We start from the raw sequence: 20,378 nt of genomic DNA, 5'->3' as shown, positions 1-20,378 counted from the left end.
GTTTGACCACTCTCCCTATAAGCATCAATAAGCTTCTTACACCTCTCAGCCGGAATGTTGGAGCACTCTTCCTATAACCATCAATAAGCTTCTTACACCTCTCAGGCGGAATGTTGGAGCACTCTCCCTATAACCATCAATAAGCTTCTTACACCTCTCAGGCGGAATGTTTGACCACTCTCCCTATAAGCATCAATAAGCTTCTTACACCTCTCAGCCGGAATGTTGGACCACTCTTCCTATAACCACCAATAAGCTTCTTACACATCTCAGCCGGAATGTTGGACCACTCTTCCTATAACCATCAATAAGCTTCTTACACCTCTCAGCCGGAATGTTGGACCACTCTTCCTTTACAAACTGCTCCCGGTCTGTTGGGTGCCTTTTCCCAACAGTAATTTTAAGATCTCTCCACAGGTGATCAATGGGATTTAGATCTGGACTCATTGCTGACACTTCAGAACTCTCCAGCACTTTGTTGTCGTCCATTTCTGGGGCTTTATGACGTATGTTTGGGGTCATTGTCCTGCTGGAAGACCCAAGATCTCAGACACAAACCCAGCTTTCTGACACTGGGCTGTACAGTGCGACCCAAAACCCATTGGTAATCCTCAGATTACATGATGTCTTGTACACATTCAAGGCCCCCAGTGCCAGAGGCAGCAAAACAACCCAAAACATCACTGACCTCCCCCATATGTCACTGTAGGTTCTGTGTTCTTTTCTTTGTAGGCCTCATTCCGTTTTCTGTAAACAGTAGAATGATGGGCTTTACCAAAAAGCTCTATCTTGTGTGAGGAACCGTCCTCGGGGATAGCTCTGGGATCGTCCTGGTCACGGCCACTGGACACGTTCCTCACAATAACTCGCCAGACAACAGTTCAGCATACAAGTCTGTCACCTCGCCAGCTTTATTTATACAGGTTGCAGGTAAAACAAAACATAAAACCGGAACAAAATAAAGTCGTAGACCGCCTGGTCACTGACTACAACTCTCAGCATGCCCGGTCTACTAACTAAGCTCCCCTCATCCAGTTAAAACATGTGCCCCCTGCAACCTGATTACTCACAGTTCCCACTGTCACTTGGGCTTCCAACAGGGACCCTTGTCTCCCCCTTACACCGACCTGCTGTTTCCAAGGGAGAGACCAGATCAGACTGAGCCTCTTCCTTTTGAACACCTCCCCTGTCTGATGCCTGATTACTTAGGCCCCAGGTGAGGGATCCTTCAGAGTCAGTCAAGGAAATGCACCCTTTCCTTGCCACTTTATCACACTTGGTCTCATCTGTCCACAAGACGTTTTCCCAGAAGGATTTTGGTTACTCAAGTTCATTTTGGTAAAATGTAGTCTTGCTTTTTTATGTCTGTGTCAGCAGTGGGGGTCCTCCTGGGTCTCCTCCATAGTGGGGTCCTCCTGGGTCTCCCCCATAGTGGGGTCCTCATGGGTCTCCTCCATAGTGGGGGTCCTCATGGGTCTCCTCCATAGTGGGGGTCCTCATGGGTCTCCTCCATAGTGGGGGTCTTCATGGGTCTCCTCCATAGTGGGGGTCCTCATGGGTCTCCTCCATAGTGGGGGTCCTCATGGGTCTCCTCCATAGTGGGGGTCCTCCTGGGTCTCCTCCATAGTGGGGTCTTCCTGGGTCTCCTCCATAGTGGGGTCCTACTGGGTCTCCTCCATAGGGGGGTCCTCCTGAGTCTCCTCCATAGCGTTTAATTTCATTTAAGTGTCGATGGATAGTTCACGCCGACACTGATGCTCCCTGAGCCTGCAGGACAGCTTGAATATCTTTGGAACTTGTTTGGGGCTGCTTATCCACCATCCGGACTATCCAGCGTTGACCATCAATCCATCAATTTTTCTCTCCCGTCCACCCCCAGGGAGATTAGCTACAGTGCCATGGGTTGTAAACTTCTTGATAATGTTGTGCACTGTGGACAAAGACAAATCTAGATCTCTGGAGATGGACGTGTAACCTGGAGATTATTGATATTTTTCCACAATTTTGGTTCCCAAGTCCTCAGACAGTTCTCTTCTCCTCTTTCTGTTGTCCATGCTTAGTGTGGCACACACAGACACACAATGCACAGACTAAGTGAACTTCTCTCCTTTTTATCTTCTTTCAGGTGTGATTTTTATATTGCCCACACCTGTTACTTGCCCCCAGGTGAGTATAAAGTAACATCACATGCTTGAAACAATCTTATTTATCCACAATTTTGAAAGGGCGCCAATAATTTTGTCCAGCCCATTTTTGGAGTTTGGTGACATTATGCCCCAGTGGCGTTGCGACCGGGGTGCGGCCCGCACCGGGTGACACCATCCTGATGGGGTGACACCAGGTACGCCGCCGGTCCTCAGTTGCGCTGCCTGTCTCCGTACTAGCAGCACCCCCCCCCCCGGCCCCCACTTGCGCTGTCTCTGTAATAGCATCATCTAACCACCCCCCCCCCCCGGGTCCTCACTTGTTGCGCCTCCGTACTAGCATCCCCACCCTCCCCCCGTCACCTGCACAGTGAACCGGCCTGCGCCCCCACGTCTTCTGTTGCGCTGGTCCGACGTCCCTCCGCAGGGCTGGCGCAGGAAGACGTGACGTCATTCGCTGAGCGACCGGAGAGTAGGAGCGCTGCGCTGGATGGGTGAGTGAGTGTGTGTCTGTCTCACTCTCTCTGTTTGTGTGTCTCTGTGTGTGTGTGTCTGTGAGTGTGTGTCTGTGTGTGTGTGTTTGTGTGTGTGTCTGTCGCTATCTCTGTCTGTGTGTGGCTCTCTGTCTGTGTGTGACTCTGTGTGTGTGTGTGTGTCTCTCTGACTGTGTGTGTGTGTGTCTCTCTCTCTCTCTATCTGTGTGTGTGTGTCTCTCTCTGTGAGTGTGTGTCTCTCTGTGTGTGTGTGTGTGTGTGTGTGTGTGGGGGTTTTTTGTGTGTGGGGGGAGGGGGGGTTTGTTTGAACCAACGATCTAATGTGGGGAGACTTTGACCTATTGTGGGGAACAGGCAAGGGAACCTGCGGCCTAATGGAGGGGAAACTACTACCAAATGAGGGGAATCTATGCTACCTAATGTTGGAAAACTGCTACCTAATGTGCAAAGGCTGCTACATAATGTGGGAAAACTGCTACCTAATGTGGGGAATCTGTGCTACCTAATGTGGGGAAACTGCTACCTAATGTGTGGAATCTGTGCTACCTAATGTGTGGAATCTGTGCTACCTAATGTGGGGAAATTACTACCTAATGTGGGGAATCTATGCTACCTAATGTGGGGAAACTGCTACCTACCTAATGTGGGGGAACTGCTACCTACCTTAAGTGGGGGAACTGCGGCCTACCTAATGCTCCCCCCCCTGACAGTAGCACCCTCATCATCCACCAGCAAACCCCCCCCAGCAGCAGCACCTCCATCAGCAGATCCTGATGGTGGATGATGGGGGTGCTCCTGCCAGGAGGACGATCCTGCCGATGGATGATGGGGGTGATACTGCCAGGGAGATGGCCAGTAGCACCCTCATCATCCTCCAGCAACACCTCCCCAGTACTAGCACCCCCATCATCCACTAGCAACACCGCCAGATTTATATTCAGAGGGTACAGTATGTGGCAGATTTATATTCAGAGGGTACAGTATGTGGCAGATTTATATTCAGAGGGTACAGTATGTGGCAGATTTATATTCAGAGGGTACAGTATGTGGCAGATTTATATTCAGAGGGTACAGTGTGTGGCAGATTTATATTCAGAGGGTACAGTGTGTGGCAGTATATTCAGAGGGTACCGTATGTGGCAGATTTATATTCAGACTGTACAGTATGTGTTGGTATCATATTCAGAATGTACAGTGTGTGGCGGTATTATATTCAGAGGGTACAGTATGTGGCAGATTTATATTCAGAGGGTACAGTATGTGTTGGTATTATATTCAGAATGTACAGTGTGTGGCGGTATTATATTCAGAGGGTACAGTATGTGTTGGTATTATATTCAGAATGTACAGTGTGTGGTAGTATTATATTCAGTGGGTATGGTGTATGGAAGGTTTATAATCAAAGAGTATAGTGTATAGTAGTATTATATTTAGAGGATGCAGGTTTATAATAATACTTGTTTTCATATAGAGGATGAGAATGCGCTGACATAGTGAGGAGAGGTCTGGGCGTCACATTCTGCAGAGAAAAGTTTTAGCTGGACCAGGCGGTATGTACCATCTGAATTAGATAAGGGAAGACTATAGAGAAGACGTCACCTGTAGTCACTGATATCATTGTGTATTCTCCTCACTATAGAGAAGACATCACCTGTAGTCAATGATACCATTGTGTATTCTCCTCACTATAGAGAAGACGTCACCTGTAGTCACTGATATCATTGTGTATTCTCCTCACTATAGAGAAGACGTCACCTGTAGTCAATGATACCATTGTGTATTCTCCTCACTATAGAGAAGACGTCACCTGTAATCACTGATATCATTGTACATTCTCCTCCCTATAGAGAAGACGTCACCTGTAGTCACTGATATCATTGTGTATTCTCCTCACTATAGAGAAGACGTCACCTGTAGTCACTGATATCATTATGTATTCTCCTCACTATAGAGAAGACGTCACCTGTAGTCACTGATATCATTGTGTATTCTCCTCTCTATAGAGAAGACGTCACCTGTAATCACTGATATCATTGTGTATTCTCCTCACTATAGAGAAGACGTCACCTGTAATCACTGATATTGTGTATTCTCCTCACTATAGAGAAGACGTCACCTGTAGTCACTGATATCATTGTGTATTCTCCTCACTATAGAGAAGACGTCACCTGTAGTCACTGATATCATTGTGTATTCTCCTCACTATAGAGAAGACGTCACCTGTAGTCACTGATATCATTGTACATTCTCCTCACTATAGAGAAGACGTCACCTGTAGTCACTGATATCATTGTGTATTCTCCTCTCTATAGAGAAGACGTCACCTGTAGTCACTGATATTGTGTATTCTCCTCACTATAGAGAAGACGTCACCTGTAGTCACTGATATCATTGTGTATTCTCCTCACTATAGAGAAGACGTCACCTGTAATCAGTGATATCATTGTGTATTCTCCTCACTATAGAGAAGACGTCACCTGTAGTCACTGATATCATTGTGTATTCTCCTCACTATAGAGAAGACGTCACCTGTAGTCACTGATATCATTGTACATTCTCCTCACTATAGAGAAGACGTCACCTGTAGTCACTGATATCATTGTGTATTCTCCTCACTATAGAGAAGACATCACCTGTAGTCACTGATATCATTGTGTATTCTCCTCACTATAGAGAAGACGTCACCTGTAATCAGTGATATCATTGTGTATTCTCCTCTCTATAGAGAAGACGTCACCTGTAGTCACTGATATCATTGTGTATTCTCCTCACTATAGAGAAGACGTCACCTGTAGTCACTGATATCATTCTGTATTCTCCTCACTATAGAGAAGACGTCACCTGTAGTCACTGATATCATTGTACATTCTCCTCTCTATGTCCTATCAGAGCTGTAGTCGCTTGTCAGTTCTACAGTTATGATAAGTGAAACTACAACTCCCAGCATAACCTCACCACTGCATAAAGGGGTACTCTACTGGGAAAAAAATTTTAATCAACTGGTGCTACAAAGTTAAACAGATTTATAAATTACTTCTACTTAAAAATCTTAATCCTTCCAGTACTTATTAGCTGCTGTATAAGTGATTCACAGGAAGTTCTTTTCTTTTTTAATTTATTTTCTGTCTGACCACAGTGCTCTGTGCTGACACCTCTGTCCATGTCAAGAACTGTCCATAGTAGGAGCAAATCCCCATTGCAAACCTATCCTGCTCTGGACAGTTCCTAACATGGACAGAGGTGTCAGCAGAGAGCACTGTGGACAGACTGGAAAGAACTACACAACTTCCTGTGGAGAATACAACAGCTTATAAGTACTGTAAGGATTAAGATTTTAAATAGAAGTAATTTAAAAATCTGTTTAACTTTCTGGCATCAGTTGATATAAAAGTAAATGTTTTACAGTGGAGTACCCCTTTAAGTAATTCTGGGAGCTGTATATTTAAATGGTGAAAACTTCTTTAACACTTTCCCATTCTGTGGCAACTGGTATATCTGATTATTATACTGGAATTTCTCACAATGCGCTACAACAGTGGTGTCTGTCACAACAGGCTAAAAACTTACTGAGGGGGGGGGAGGTATGGGGGTGACACCATTTTCTACCGCACCGGGTGACACCAACCCTAGCAACGCCACTGTTATGTCCAATTTGCTTTTTTCCTCCTTTTTTGGTTTAGTTCCAATACACACAAAGGGAATAAACATGTGTATAGCAAAACCTGTGTTACTGCAATATATATATATATACAGAGGAGAGGAGATCTATATATATATATATATATATACAGAGGAGAGGAGATCTATATATATATATATATATATATATATACAGAGGAGAGGAGATCTATATATATATATATATACAGAGGAGAGGAGATCTATATATATATACAGAGGAGAGGAGATCTATATATATATATATACAGAGGAGAGGAGATCTATATATATATATATATACAGAGGAGAGGAGATCTATATATATATATATACAGAGGAGATCTATATATATATATACAGAGGAGAGGAGATCTATATATATATATATACACAAAGGGAATAAACATGTGTATAGCAAAACCTGTGTTACTGCAATATATATATATATATATACAGAGGAGAGGAGATCTATATATATATATATATATATATATATACAGAGGAGAGGAGATCTATATATATATATATATATACAGAGGAGAGGAGATCTATATATATATATATATACAGAGGAGATCTATATATATATACAGAGGAGAGGAGATCTATATATATATATATACACAAAGGGAATAAACATGTGTATAGCAAAACCTGTGTTACTGCAATATATATATATATATATATATATATATATATATATATACAGAGGAGAGGAGATCTATATATATATATATATATATATATATATATATACAGAGGAGAGGAGATCTATATATATATATATATATATATATATATATATATATATATATATACAGAGGAGAGGAGATCTATATATATATACAGAGGAGAGGAGATCTATATATATATATATATATACACAGAGGAGAGGAGATCTCTCTATATATATATATATAGAGGAGAGGAGATCTATATATATATATATACAGAGGAGAGGAGATCTATATATATATATATACAGAGGAGAGGAGATCTATATATATATATATATATATATAGAGGAGAGGAGATCTATATATATATATATATATATAGAGGAGAGGAGATCTATATATATATATATACAGAGGAGAGGAGATCTATATATATATATATATATATATATATATATATATATATATATACAGAGGAGAGGAGATCTATATATATATATATATATATATATATATATATATATATACAGAGGAGAGGAGATCTATATATATATACAGAGGAGAGGAGATCTATATATATATATATATACACAAAGGGAATAAACATGTGTATAGCAAAACCTGTGTTACTGCAATATATATATATATATATATATATATATATATACAGAGGAGAGGAGATCTATATATATATATATATATATATATATACAGAGGAGAGGAGATCTATATATATATATATATATATATATACAGAGGAGAGGAGATCTATATATATATATATATATATATACAGAGGAGAGGAGATCTATATATATATATATATATATATATATACAGAGGAGAGGAGATCTATATATATATATATATATATATATATATATATATATATACAGAGGAGAGGAGATCTATATATATATATATATATATATATATATATATATATATATATATACAGAGGAGAGGAGATCTATATATATATATATACACAAAGGGAATAAACAACTGCAATCCTTTCCTGTGAGAAATATTTAATTTTCTAGAAACATTTTACGGCCATGACTTTTTATGTGTGGGTATGTTCCAGCGTCTCTTTCTTGACCACATGTTAATTATATGTCAACTACAAGCATGGGATAGGTAATTTAACCCTTAAACATCAAATCATCACAAGGTTCTTTTTATTAATCATTAAATTAACCAATCCTGAACATTATAAATATGACACATAAATAATATAAAATAAACCTTCTCACGGACATGAGGCTTCAGTTTCTATAACATGATGTAACTAAATGATAAGACTTGTTACTGTAACAATGAGTGATGTCAGCGCAGAGCTAGTTGTGAATTGTTCACCGCCATTTCGTTACGCCATCAGCAGTCGTGTGAGGTTTACACTTTCTATTTCCTCTTGGTCAAATATCTACTTTATTTTCCCAAAAACTCTCAAATACTGAATTTGTGTCGGTCACATCTGCCAAAATGAAACTGACTTCTACAGAATATTCATGAAACATGAAAAAAGTCCCACAGAAACATGTATGGCTGAAGAATATGTGGTGACATCTCTGCTTAATGTCAGTGAACAGAAACCTGAGGAGGAGGTACGGCTTCAAGCAGGACGCCGGCTCCACAAGGCGCAGGACACACTCAAGGTAAGGCCAAGTAAAACAAAGGATAGTTTATTCCCAAGATACAACGCGTTTCACAGCAGTTCCGCAGCTTCATCAGGCATGAGTGTACCTGGCCTTATCTTGTGTGTCCTGGGCCTCATACCCCTCCTTACAACTACTACAGCGGATCCCTCGTATCCATCTGTGTGCAAACCATTGTTGTGTATGTTGGTACACACCTCCCTGGGGTGAGCGGCTTTCATGCCTTCCCTCTTTACTATTTTATATCTCTTAATACACCATGGAGCGCTCTCATTTTTGTTTTTAGACTGATCTCGTTCTGGTCACACAGCTACAGGACTCGTTACAATGTCTCCCTCCTGCAACCAGTCTGGAGGAGGAGGACAGAGGATTCTGGAGGAGGAGGGGACAGAGGATTCTGGAGGAGGAGGGGACAGAGGAGTCTGGAGGAGGAGGGGACAGAGGAGTCTGGAGGAGGAGGACAGAGGATTCTGGAGGAGGAGGGGACAGAGGAGTCTGGAGGAGGAGGGGACAGAGGAGTCTGGAGGAGGAGGGGACAGAGGAGTCTGGAGGAGGAGGACAGAGGAGTCTGGAGGAGGAGGGGACAGAGGAGTCTGGAGGAGGAGGGGACAGAGGAGTCTGGAGGAGGAGGGGACAGAGGAGTCTGGAGGAGGAGGAGGACAGAGGAGTCTGGAGGAGGAGGGGAGAGAGGAGTCTGGAGGAGGAGGGGACAGAGGAGTCTGGAGGAGGAGGACAGAGGAGTCTGGAGGAGGAGGGGACAGAGGAGTCTGGAGGAGGACAGAGGAGTCTGGAGGAGGAGGACAGAGGGGTCTGGAGGAGGACAGAGGGGTCTGGAGAAGGACAGAGGAGTCTAGAGGAGGAGGACAGAGGGGTCTGGAAGAGGAGGACAGAGGAGTCTGGAGAAGGAGAGGAGTCTGGAGGAGGAGGACAGAGGAGTCTGGAGAAGGAGAGGAGTCTGGAGGAGGGGAAAGATGGGTCTAAAAGGTACATAGGAGTCTGGGGAAGGAGAGCAGAGGTGTCTGGCAGCATATTTCTCCCCTCTCACCATTACATGCATGTGTATAGGGAGGACGAGGAGCGATTATTTCCAGACACAACCCATGCACAGTTGTTAAACTGAAAGGAAGCCGCCATGTTTATTCTAATCCTGGACACCCCTATAAATGCAGATCTAGTGATCAGACGATTTCTGTGAGTCCATGGATCAATACTGATCACTTCCGGAGTTACATACTGTACATGTCGATATAAATAAAGATTATTCATGTTGGGTCCTTCGGACTTTGCAGGAGACGTCTGCCCTGGTTGTTGGGGTTTGAACTAGAAAGTTCTGCAGTTTTCTCATATACTTTGTTGCCATTGTTCTTATCATTTACCCTTGTACTATGTAACTTGCTTCAATCAATGGATACGGCTGTGTGTAAATTCTAAGGCCATGTTCACAAGGCAGAATTTCCTCATAGAATTCCACTGAAAAATTCTGCCAAAATGTACTTGGGCAATGGGGATCTGCTGTGGTGGAATCCCAATGAAGTCAATGGGGATTTAACTTTCGGCAGAATTCTTTGTTTTGAGCGCAGAGAAATCCTGCCAGAATTTCATCCAAATTCTGCAAAACTGCGAAAAAACAGAATAGCAGAAATTCTGGCGTGTAAACATAGTCTTGGGGAATGTTCACCAAAGCACAATTTATGGTTTTTCCGCTGTTTTCTGTTGTTTTTACTATTGCAAAACTACAACTCCCATCATGCCCGGACAGCCTTCAGCTGTCCGGGCATGCTGGGAGTTGTAGTTTTGCAACAGCTGGAGGCACGCTGGTTGGGGAGTACTTCTATGGACGCTAGAAAGAATGTGAAAACTGTAATGAAAATTGGATCAAACTGAAATAGAAGCAAAATTATTTATTTATAAATAAAGCTTATTCTGCAACATTGTAATATTTCTTGTGTTACAATGTGTCACGTGTTTATATTACTGTCAGTCATCTGTAACTTTACTCTTTACATTTAGTCTAATAACCCAGTCACCTCCTGCTCACAGAGCTGCCGGACTCCCTATAAGAAGAGCCATATTGGAGCAGAGACGGGTCAGGACAAGTGTCCGATATGTGAACAAGACCTAAACTGCAAGGAAATGATAGAGAAAGTGTGTATATATATATATAATGTCATATAAGTGGAAGAAGAACATCTGAGACCCCCAGGACCTTATAAGAGACAGGAGGACATCTGAGACCCCAGGACCCTATAAGAGACAGGAGGACATCTGAGACCCCCCAGGACCCTATAAGAGGCAGGAGGACATCTGAGACCCCCCAGGACCCTATAAGAGACAGGAGGACATCTGAGACCCCCCAGGACCCTATAAGAGGCAGGAGGACATTTGAGACCCCCGGGACCCTATAAGAGGCAGGAGGACATTTGAGACCGCCAGGACCCTATAAGAGACAGGAGGACATCTGAAACCCCAGGACCCTATAAGAGACAGGAGGACATCTGAGACCCCAGGACCCTATAAGAGACAGGACATCTGAGACCCCAGGACCCTATAAGAGACAGGACATCTGAGACCCCAGGACCCTATAAGAGACAGGAGGACATCTGAGACCCCCCAGGACCCTATAAGAGGCAGGAGGACATTTGAGATCCCCGGGACCCTATAAGAGGCAGGAGGACATTTGAGACCGCCAGGACCCTATAAGAGACAGGAGGACATCTGAAACCCCAGGACCCTATAAGAGACAGGAGGACATCTGAGACCCCAGGACCCTATAAGAGACAGGACATCTGAGACCCCAGGACCCTATAAGAGACAGGACATCTGAGACCCCAGGACCCTATAAGAGACAGGACATCTGAGACCCCAGGACCCTATAAGAGACAGGAGGACATCTGAGACCCTCCGGACCCTATAAGAGGCAGGAGGACATTTGAGACCCCCCAGGACCCTATAAGAGGCAGGAAGACATCTGAGACCCCCAGGACCCTATAAGAAGCAGGAGGACATCTGAGACCCCCCAGACCCTATAAGAGACAGGATGACATCTGAGACCCCCCGGACCCTATAAGACGCAGGAGGACATCTGAGACCCCCCAGACCCTATAAGAGACAGGATGACATCTGAGACCCCCGGACCCTATAAGACGCAGGAGGACATCTGAGACCCCCAGGACCCTATAAGAGACAGGAAGACATTTAAGACCCCCAGGACCCTATAAGAGGCAGGAGAACATCTGAGACCCCCAGGACCCTATAAGAGACAGGAGGACATTTGAGACCCCCAGGACCCTATAAGAGACAGGAGGACATCTGAGACCACCAGGACCCTATAAGAGACAGGAGGACATCTGAGACCCCCAGGACCCTATAAGAGACAGGAGGACATTTGAGACCTCAGGACCCTATAAGAGACAGGAAGACATCTGAGACCCCCAGGACCTATAAGAGACAGGAGGACATTTGAGACCCCCAGGACCCTATAAGAGACAGGAGGACATCTGAGACCACCAGGACCCTATAAGAGACAGGAGGACATCTGAGACCCCCAGGACCCTATAAGAGACAGGAGGACATTTGAGACCTCAGGACCCTATAAGAGACAGGAAGACATCTGAGACCCCCAGGACCTATAAGAGACAGGAGGACATTTGAGACCCCCAGGACCCTATAAGAGGCAGAAGCACATGTCTCTATTATATAAGTGGGGATACGGATGAGATATCGTAATGACCTTTGGTGTTGGTGGAGAGCGGAGTTATAAACTTATGGACAAGTCATGTGACTATACATGGCCCAGACTCGCCAAAAGTGGTGACCACCAACCTGACCCTGAAACATGAGGTAACACAACACTACGCACCCCAATGTCCTTGACCACTTAGTGCCGTCATAGCTTCAGTCCAGCTTGGACTAAAAAACTAGAGGAAAAACTCAAAAAGTTGCAAACTATTCATTTGTCGCTGGTAAATAAAATATTCTATCTAAAAATGGCGGGTGACGCGCACTGATGGCCGCCATGACTATAACCATGAGGGTGGACATTCAGCTTTCCATGACTCTTGGATGTAACTCGCTCAAACCTTGTAGGACTATGTTTCACAGGGGACCAGTGTAGAGCTCGGTCATGTCCATATAGTCCCCATCAGTGGTCACCCCTGGTATGTTCTGCCTTGTAGGACTATGCTTCACCAGCGACCAGTGGAGAGTTGGGGCACATTCATATAGTCCCCATTAGTGGTCACCCCTGGTATGTTCTACCTTGTAGGACTATGCTTCACCGGGGAACTGTGTAGAGCTGGGTCCCGTCCATAGAGTCCCCATTAGTGGTCACTCCTGGTATGTTCTGCTTTGTAGGACTATGCTTCACCGGGGACCAGTGGAGAGTTGGGGCACATCCATATAGTCCCCATCAGTGGTCACCCCTGGTATGTTCTACCTTGTAGGACTATGCTTCACCAGTGGCCTGTGTAGAGTTGGGTCATGTCCATATAGTCCCCATCAGTGGTCACCCCTGGTATGTTCTACCTTGTAGGACTATGCTTCACCAGTGGCCTGTGTAGAGTTGGGTCATGTCCATATAGTCCCCATCAGTGGTCACCCCTGGTATGTTCTGCCTTGTAGGACTATGTTTCATCGGGGACCTGTGTAAGGCTGGGTCATGTCCATATAGTCCCCATTAGTGGTCACCCCTGGTACGTTCTGCCTTGTAGGACTATGTTTCACCGGGGACCTGTGTAGAGTTGGGTCATGTCCATATAGTCCCCATCAGTGGTCACCCCTGGTATGTTCTGCCTTGTAGGACTATGCTTCACCAGGGACCTGTGTAGAGTTTGGTCATGTCCATATAGTCCCCATCAGTGGTCACCCCTGGTATGTTCTGCCTTGTAGGAGTATGTTTCACCGGGGACCTGTGTAGAGTTGGGTCATGTCCATATAGTCCCCATCAGTGGTCACCCCTGGTATGTTCTGCCTTGTAGGACTATGTTTCACCGGAGACCAGTGGAGAGTTGGGTCACGTCCATATAGTCCCCCTCAGTGGTCACCCCTGGTATGTTCTGCCTTGTAGGACTATGTTTCACCGGGGACCTTTGTAAGGCTGGGTCATGGCCATATAGTCCCCATTAGTGGTCACCCCTGGTATGTTCTGCCTTGTTGGACACCACAATAGTTCTTCATTTGCTATTTACTACCACTCAATGCCAATGCTAAGGACCATATTTGCTGCCATAAAGTGGCTCTTCTAAGGAAGTGTTTCCGTACCAGGGTACCTCCAGCTGTTGCAAAACTACAACTCCCAGCATGTCGGGACAGCCTTTGGCTGTCCGGACATGCTGGGAGTTGCAGTTTTGCAACAGCTGGAGGCACCCTGGTTGGGAAACACTGTTCTAAGGCTTCACATGGGATGTTCAGAATAAACACAGCTCAATGCAGGGCGGTCCACATATATAAGGACTTACCTGTTCAGGACCCTGAAAGCAGATCCTGCAGAGGGGGGTCCTCATCCCACTGTCCATGCTGCCCAGGGAGAACCTATCCTCAGCTTTTGCTTTGCAGAAGTCTTCGGAGGAGGCGCTGCTGACCATGGACGTGGGCTGGTGCTGGAGTCCATGGGTCGTAGCAGGATAGCGCCAATCTTCTTCTGGGGTGGACGTCCCACCCGCCGGGACCCTCCATGCTCGCCCCAATGATGTCAACGTATTATTGTTGGCCACCAAGCTGCCTCCGGCGCCCCCCTCACATTCTGAGCTGTTCATGGGCAAACAAGGCGTCTGTGGAGGGCGCCGGAGCAACAAGACCTTCAAGTCATTGAAAAGCATCCGGCATCGGCACTTGAGGAGACCCTGATGGCGCAACATCTGTCTTGGACCCAATAATCCACAGCACCATAAAAGCAGGACGGCTCTCAAGAACATGTGCAGGCTTTCCTCTCCAAAATATAAGCGGGAAAAGTGTCAGACCCGGGAGGTCTGAGGCCAGAGGAGTGCCCTGAGACCACCAGATTGTGCTCACTGTATAGGGAGGACCCCCGCTTATCGTAAGACCCCCAATGTATATACAAAGAGGGAATCAGCCTAAGGGGAGGGGGGCATTGGTTACAAATATGACCTCAATCAATGAGGGGAATGTAAAAGGTGATCGCTTCCTACAAGACCCCAATCCCGTGGGGAACCCTAAAAAGTATCAAATAAAAAATATCAATTATCAAAAGTGTCGACACAAAGATGGAAAAAAGATGGTTCTGATTCTACATAGGACAAATGAGGGGGGAAACTGCTTCAGAGGAGGCATCTGAGACCACCAAGACCCTATAAAGAGGGGCAGGAGGACATCTGAGACCCCCAAGACCCTATAAAGAGGGGCAGGAGGACATCTGAGACCCCCAAGACCTTATAAGAGGCAGAGGATATCGGAGACCCCCAAGACCCTATAAAGAGAGGCAGGAGGACATCTGAGACCCCCAAGACCCTATAAAGAGGGGCAGGAGGACATCTGAGACCCCCAAGACCTTATAAGAGGCAGAGGACATCGGAGACCCCCAAGACCCTATAAAGAGAGGCAGGAGGACATCTGAGACCCTCAAGACCCTATAAAGAGGGGCAGGAGGACATCTGAGACCCCCAAGACCCTATAAAGAGGGGCAGGAGAACATCTGAGACCCCCAAGACCCTATAAAGAGGGGCAGGAGAACATCTGAGACCCCCAAGACCCTATAAAGAGGGACAGGAGAACATTTGAGACCCCCAAGACCCTATAAAGAGGGGCAGGAGGACATCTGAGACCCCCAAGACCCTATAAAGAGGGGCAGGAGGACATCTGAGACCCTCAAGACCCTATAAAGAGGGGCAGGAGGACATCTGAGACCCCCAAGACCCTATAAAGAGGGGCAGGAGGACATCTGAGACCCCCAAGACCTTATAAGAGGCAGAGGACATCGGAGACCCCCAAGACCCTATAAAAGGCCGGAGGACTTCAGAGACCCCCAAGACCCTATAAGAGACAGGAGGACATCGGAAACCCCAGGACCCTATAAGAGACAGGAGGACATCTGAGACCCCAGGACCCTATAAGAGACAGGACATCGGAGACCCCAGGACCCTATAAGAGACAGGAGGAGATCTGAGACCCCAGGACCCTATAAGAGACAGAAGGACATCTGAGACCCCAGGACCCTTTAAGAGACAGGACATCGGAGACCCCAGGACCCTATAAGAGACAGGACATCTGAGACCCCAGGACCCTATAAGAGACAGGACATCGGAGACCCCAGGACCCTATAAGAGACAGGAGGACATCTGAGACCCCCCCCCCCCCAGGACCCTATAAGAGACAGAAGGACATCTGAGACCCCAGGACCCTTTAAGAGACAGGACATCGGAGACCCCAGGACCCTATAAGAGGCAGGAGGACATCTGAGACCCCAGGACCCTATAAGAGACAGGAAGAGATCTGAGACCCCTGGACCCTATAAGAGACAGGAGGACATCTGAGACCCTCAGGACCCTATAAGAGACAGGACATCTGAGACCCCAGGACCCTATAAAAGACAGGAGGACATCTGAGACCCCAGGACCCTATAAGAGACAGGACATCGGAGACCCCAGGACCCTATAAGAGGCAGGAGGACATCTGAGACCCCAGGACCCTATAAGAGACAGGAAGAGATCTGAGACCCCTGGACCCTATAAGAGACAGGAGGACATCTGAGACCCTCAGGACCCTATAAGAGACAGGACATCTGAGACCCCAGGACCCTATAAAAGACAGGAGGACATCTGAGACCCCAGGACCCTATAAGAGACAGGAGGACATCTGAGACCCTCAGGACCCTATAAGAGACAGGAGGACATCTGAGACCCCCAGGACCCTATAAGAGACAGGAGGACATCTGAGACCCCCAGGACCCTATAAGAGACAGGAGGACATTTGAGACCTCAGGACCCTATAAGAGACAGGAAGACATCTGAGACCCCCAGGACCTATAAGAGACAGGAGGACATTTGAGACCCCCAGGACCCTATAAGAGACAGGAGGACATCTGAGACCACCAGGACCCTATAAGAGACAGGAGGACATCTGAGACCCCCAGAACTCTATTTAGAGGGGCAGGAGATGGAGGGTCTGTTCTGTCTGTCTACCCCACCTCAATGCCAGGGAACAGGAAGTTCCCCGAGAGATCAGCCCTGCCGGCTCCACTGCCCTGTGCGTGCATAGCATGCCACCATATCCGGAGCAGTGTGTCAGTGCGGGGCCCCGGGAGGAGGAGGTGGGATCCGCCGGTGGCTCCTCTGCAGGACTGAGGAGGAAGAATACCCGTAGGAGGCCGGGACCGGGGTCTACAGGGGGTCCGGAGTCTACAGGGGGTCCGGGGGTCTACAGGGGTGCGGGGTCTACAGGGGGGGGGGGGGGGTTCTATAGGGGGTCCGGGGTCCGCTCCGGGTGTCCGGGGTCTAGACCGGGGGTCCGCTCCGTGTACAGCTGGGGTCCGCTCTGGGGTCCGGTGTATGTGGGGAGCGGTGCTCGGGGCCGGCGGCTCCTGCGGATGCAGTTTCAGCACTATGTTGTGTGGACAGCGCCGCCCCGTCTGCTACGTCATCCCGCAGGGAGCTGTGACGCAATCAGCTGGAAAGGGGGGGGGGGGGGGGGGGGGGCTGGATGGAGGATAGTAGTTCTGGATAACTGTCAGACAGGGACACTCACATATATATATATACACAGCACAACACATATACAGATATACGGAGCACATACATATATAAAGAGCACACACACACATATACAAGAATATACAAGAATATAACTACTATAATACTGCTCCTATATACAAGAATATAACTACTATAATACTGCTCCTATATACAAGAATAGAACTACTATAATACTGCTGCTATATACAAGAATATAACTACTATAATACTGTTCCTATATACAAGAACATTACTACTATAATACTGCTCCTATATACAAGAATATAACTACTATAATACTGCTCCTATATACAAGAATATAACTACTATAATACTGCTTCTATATACAAGAATATAACTACTATAATACTGCCCCTATATACAAGAATATAACTACTATAATACTGCTCCTATATACAAGAATATAACTACTATAATACTGCTTCTATATACAAGAATATAACTACTATAATACTGCCCCCTATATACAAGAATATAACTACTATAATACTGCTCCTATATACAAGAATATAACTACTATAATACTGCTCCTATATACAAGAATATAACTACTATAATACTGCTCTTATATACAAGAATATAACTACTATAATACTGCACCTATATACAAGAATATAACTACTATAATACTGCTCCTATATACAAGAATATAACTACTATAATACTGCTCCTATATACAAGAATATAACTACTATAATACTGCTCCTATATACAAGAATATAACTACTATAATACTGCCCCCTATATACAAGAATATCACTACTATAATACTGCCCCCTATATACAAGAATATCACTACTATAATACTGCCCCTATATACAAGAATATAACTACTATAATACTGCTCCTATATACAAGAATATAACTACTATAATACTGCCTCCTATATACAAGAATATAACTACTATAATACTGCTCCTATATACAAGAATATAACTACTATAATACTGCTCCTATATACAAGAATATACAAGAATATAACTACTATAATACTGCTCCTATATACAAGAATATAACTACTATAATACTGCTCCTATATACAAGAATATAACTACTATAATACTGCCCCCTATATACAAGAATATCACTACTATAATACTGCACCTATATACAAGAATATAACTACTATAATACTGCTCCTATATACAAGAATATAACTACTATAATACTGCTCCTATATATAAGAATATAACTACTATAATACTGCTCCTATATACAAGAATATAACTACTATAATACTGCTCCTATATACAAGAATATAACTACTATAATACTGCCCCCTATATACAAGAATATCACTACTATAATACTGCCCCCTATATACAAGAATATCACTACTATAATACTGCCCCTATATACAAGAATATAACTACTATAATACTGCTTGTCACGATGCCGGCTGGCAGGTAGTGGATCCTCTGTGCCAGAGAGGGATTGGCGAGGACCGCGCTAGTGGACCGGTTCTAAGTCACTACTGGTTTTCACCAGAGCCCGCCGCAAAGCGGGATGGTCTTGCTGCGGCGGTAGTGACCAGGTCGTATCCACTAGCAACGGCTCACCTCTCTGACTGCTGATGATAGGCGAGGTACAAGGGAGTAGACAGAAGCAAGGTCGGACGTAGCAGAAGGTCGGGGCAGGCGGCAAGGTTCTTAGTCAGGGTGGATAGCAGAAGTACTGGTACACAGGCTTTAGACACACAAAACGCTTTCACTAGGCACAAGGGCAACAAGATCCGGCAAGGGAGTGCATGGGAGGAGGTCAGATATAGTCAGGGACCAGGTGGAAGCCAATTAAGCTAATTGGGCCAGGCACCAATCATTGGTGCACTGGCCCTTTAAGTCTCAGGGAGCTGGCGCGCGCGCGCCCTAGAGAGCGGAGCCGCGCGCGCCAGCACATGACAGCAGGGGACGGGAACGGGTAAGTGACCTGGGATGCGATTCGCGAGCGGGCGCGTCCCGCTGTGCGAATCGCATCCCCAACGGCCATGACAGTGCAGCGCTCCCGGTCAGCGGGACTGACCGGGGAGCTGCAGGGAGAAAGACGCCGTGAGCGCTCCGGGGAGGAGCGGGGACCCGGAGCGCTAGGCGTAACACTGCTCCTATATACAAGAATATAACTACTATAATACTGCCTCCTATATACAAGAATATAACTACTATAATACTGCTCCTATATACAAGAATATAACTACTATAATACTGCTCCTATATACAAGAATATACAAGAATATAACTACTATAATACTGCTCCTATATACAAGAATATAACTACTATAATACTGCTCCTATATACAAGAATATAACTACTATAATACTGCCCCCTATATACAAGAATATCACTACTATAATACTGCTCCTATATACAAGAATATAACTACTATAATACTGCTCCTATATACAAGAATATAACTACTATAATACTGCCCCCTATATACAAGAATATCACTACTATAATACTGCTCCTATATACAAGAATATAACTACTATAATACTGTCTCCTATATACAAGAATATAACTACTATAATACTGCTCCTATATACAAGAATATAACTACTATAATACTGCTCCTATATACAAGAATATAACTACTATAATACTGCTCCTATATACAAGAATATAACTACTATAATACTGCTCCTATATACAAGAATATAACTACTATAATACTGCTCCTATATACAAGAATATAACTACTATAATACTGCTCCTATATACAAGAATATAACTACTTTAATACTGCTCCTATATACAAGAATATAACTACTATATTACTGCCTCCTATATACAAGAATATAACTACTATAATACTGCTCCTATATACAAGAATATAACTACTATAATACTGCCTCCTATATTCAAGAATATAACTACTATAATACTGCTCCTATCTACAAGAATATAACTACTATAATACTGCTCCTATATACAAGAATATAACTACTATAATACTGCTCCTATATACAAGAATATAACTACTGTAATACTGCTCCTATATACAAGAATATAACTACTATAATACTGCTCCAATATACAATAATAT

At 44.7% G+C, this 20,378-nt stretch overlaps 1 protein-coding gene across 2 annotated transcripts in view; it reads right to left on the bottom strand.

Annotated features, from left to right (window-relative positions):
* MARCHF4 (membrane associated ring-CH-type finger 4) overlaps positions 1-15,895 on the bottom strand; it is a 106,960-nt gene extending 91,065 nt beyond the window's left edge. Inside the window, exons 1-2 of one of the 2 annotated variants that reach the window (XM_056537001.1) lie at positions 15,098-15,894; positions 14,090-15,019 (exon numbers count right to left, since the gene is read on the bottom strand). In XM_056537001.1, the coding sequence (XP_056392976.1) occupies positions 14,090-14,545 (456 nt within the window). In that variant the 5' untranslated portion in view covers positions 14,546-15,019; positions 15,098-15,894. Of the gene's footprint in view, positions 1-14,089 lie in introns of both variants that reach the window. The other variant, XM_056537002.1, reaches the window with a different exon arrangement.
* Between the last annotated feature and the right edge of the window lie 4,483 nt (positions 15,896-20,378).

The sequence above is a fragment of the Hyla sarda genome, chromosome 8, assembly GCF_029499605.1.
Source record: "Hyla sarda isolate aHylSar1 chromosome 8, aHylSar1.hap1, whole genome shotgun sequence".
Lineage (NCBI taxonomy): Eukaryota > Metazoa > Chordata > Amphibia > Anura > Hylidae > Hyla > Hyla sarda.
This window is presented reverse-complemented; position numbering and strand designations above follow the sequence as displayed.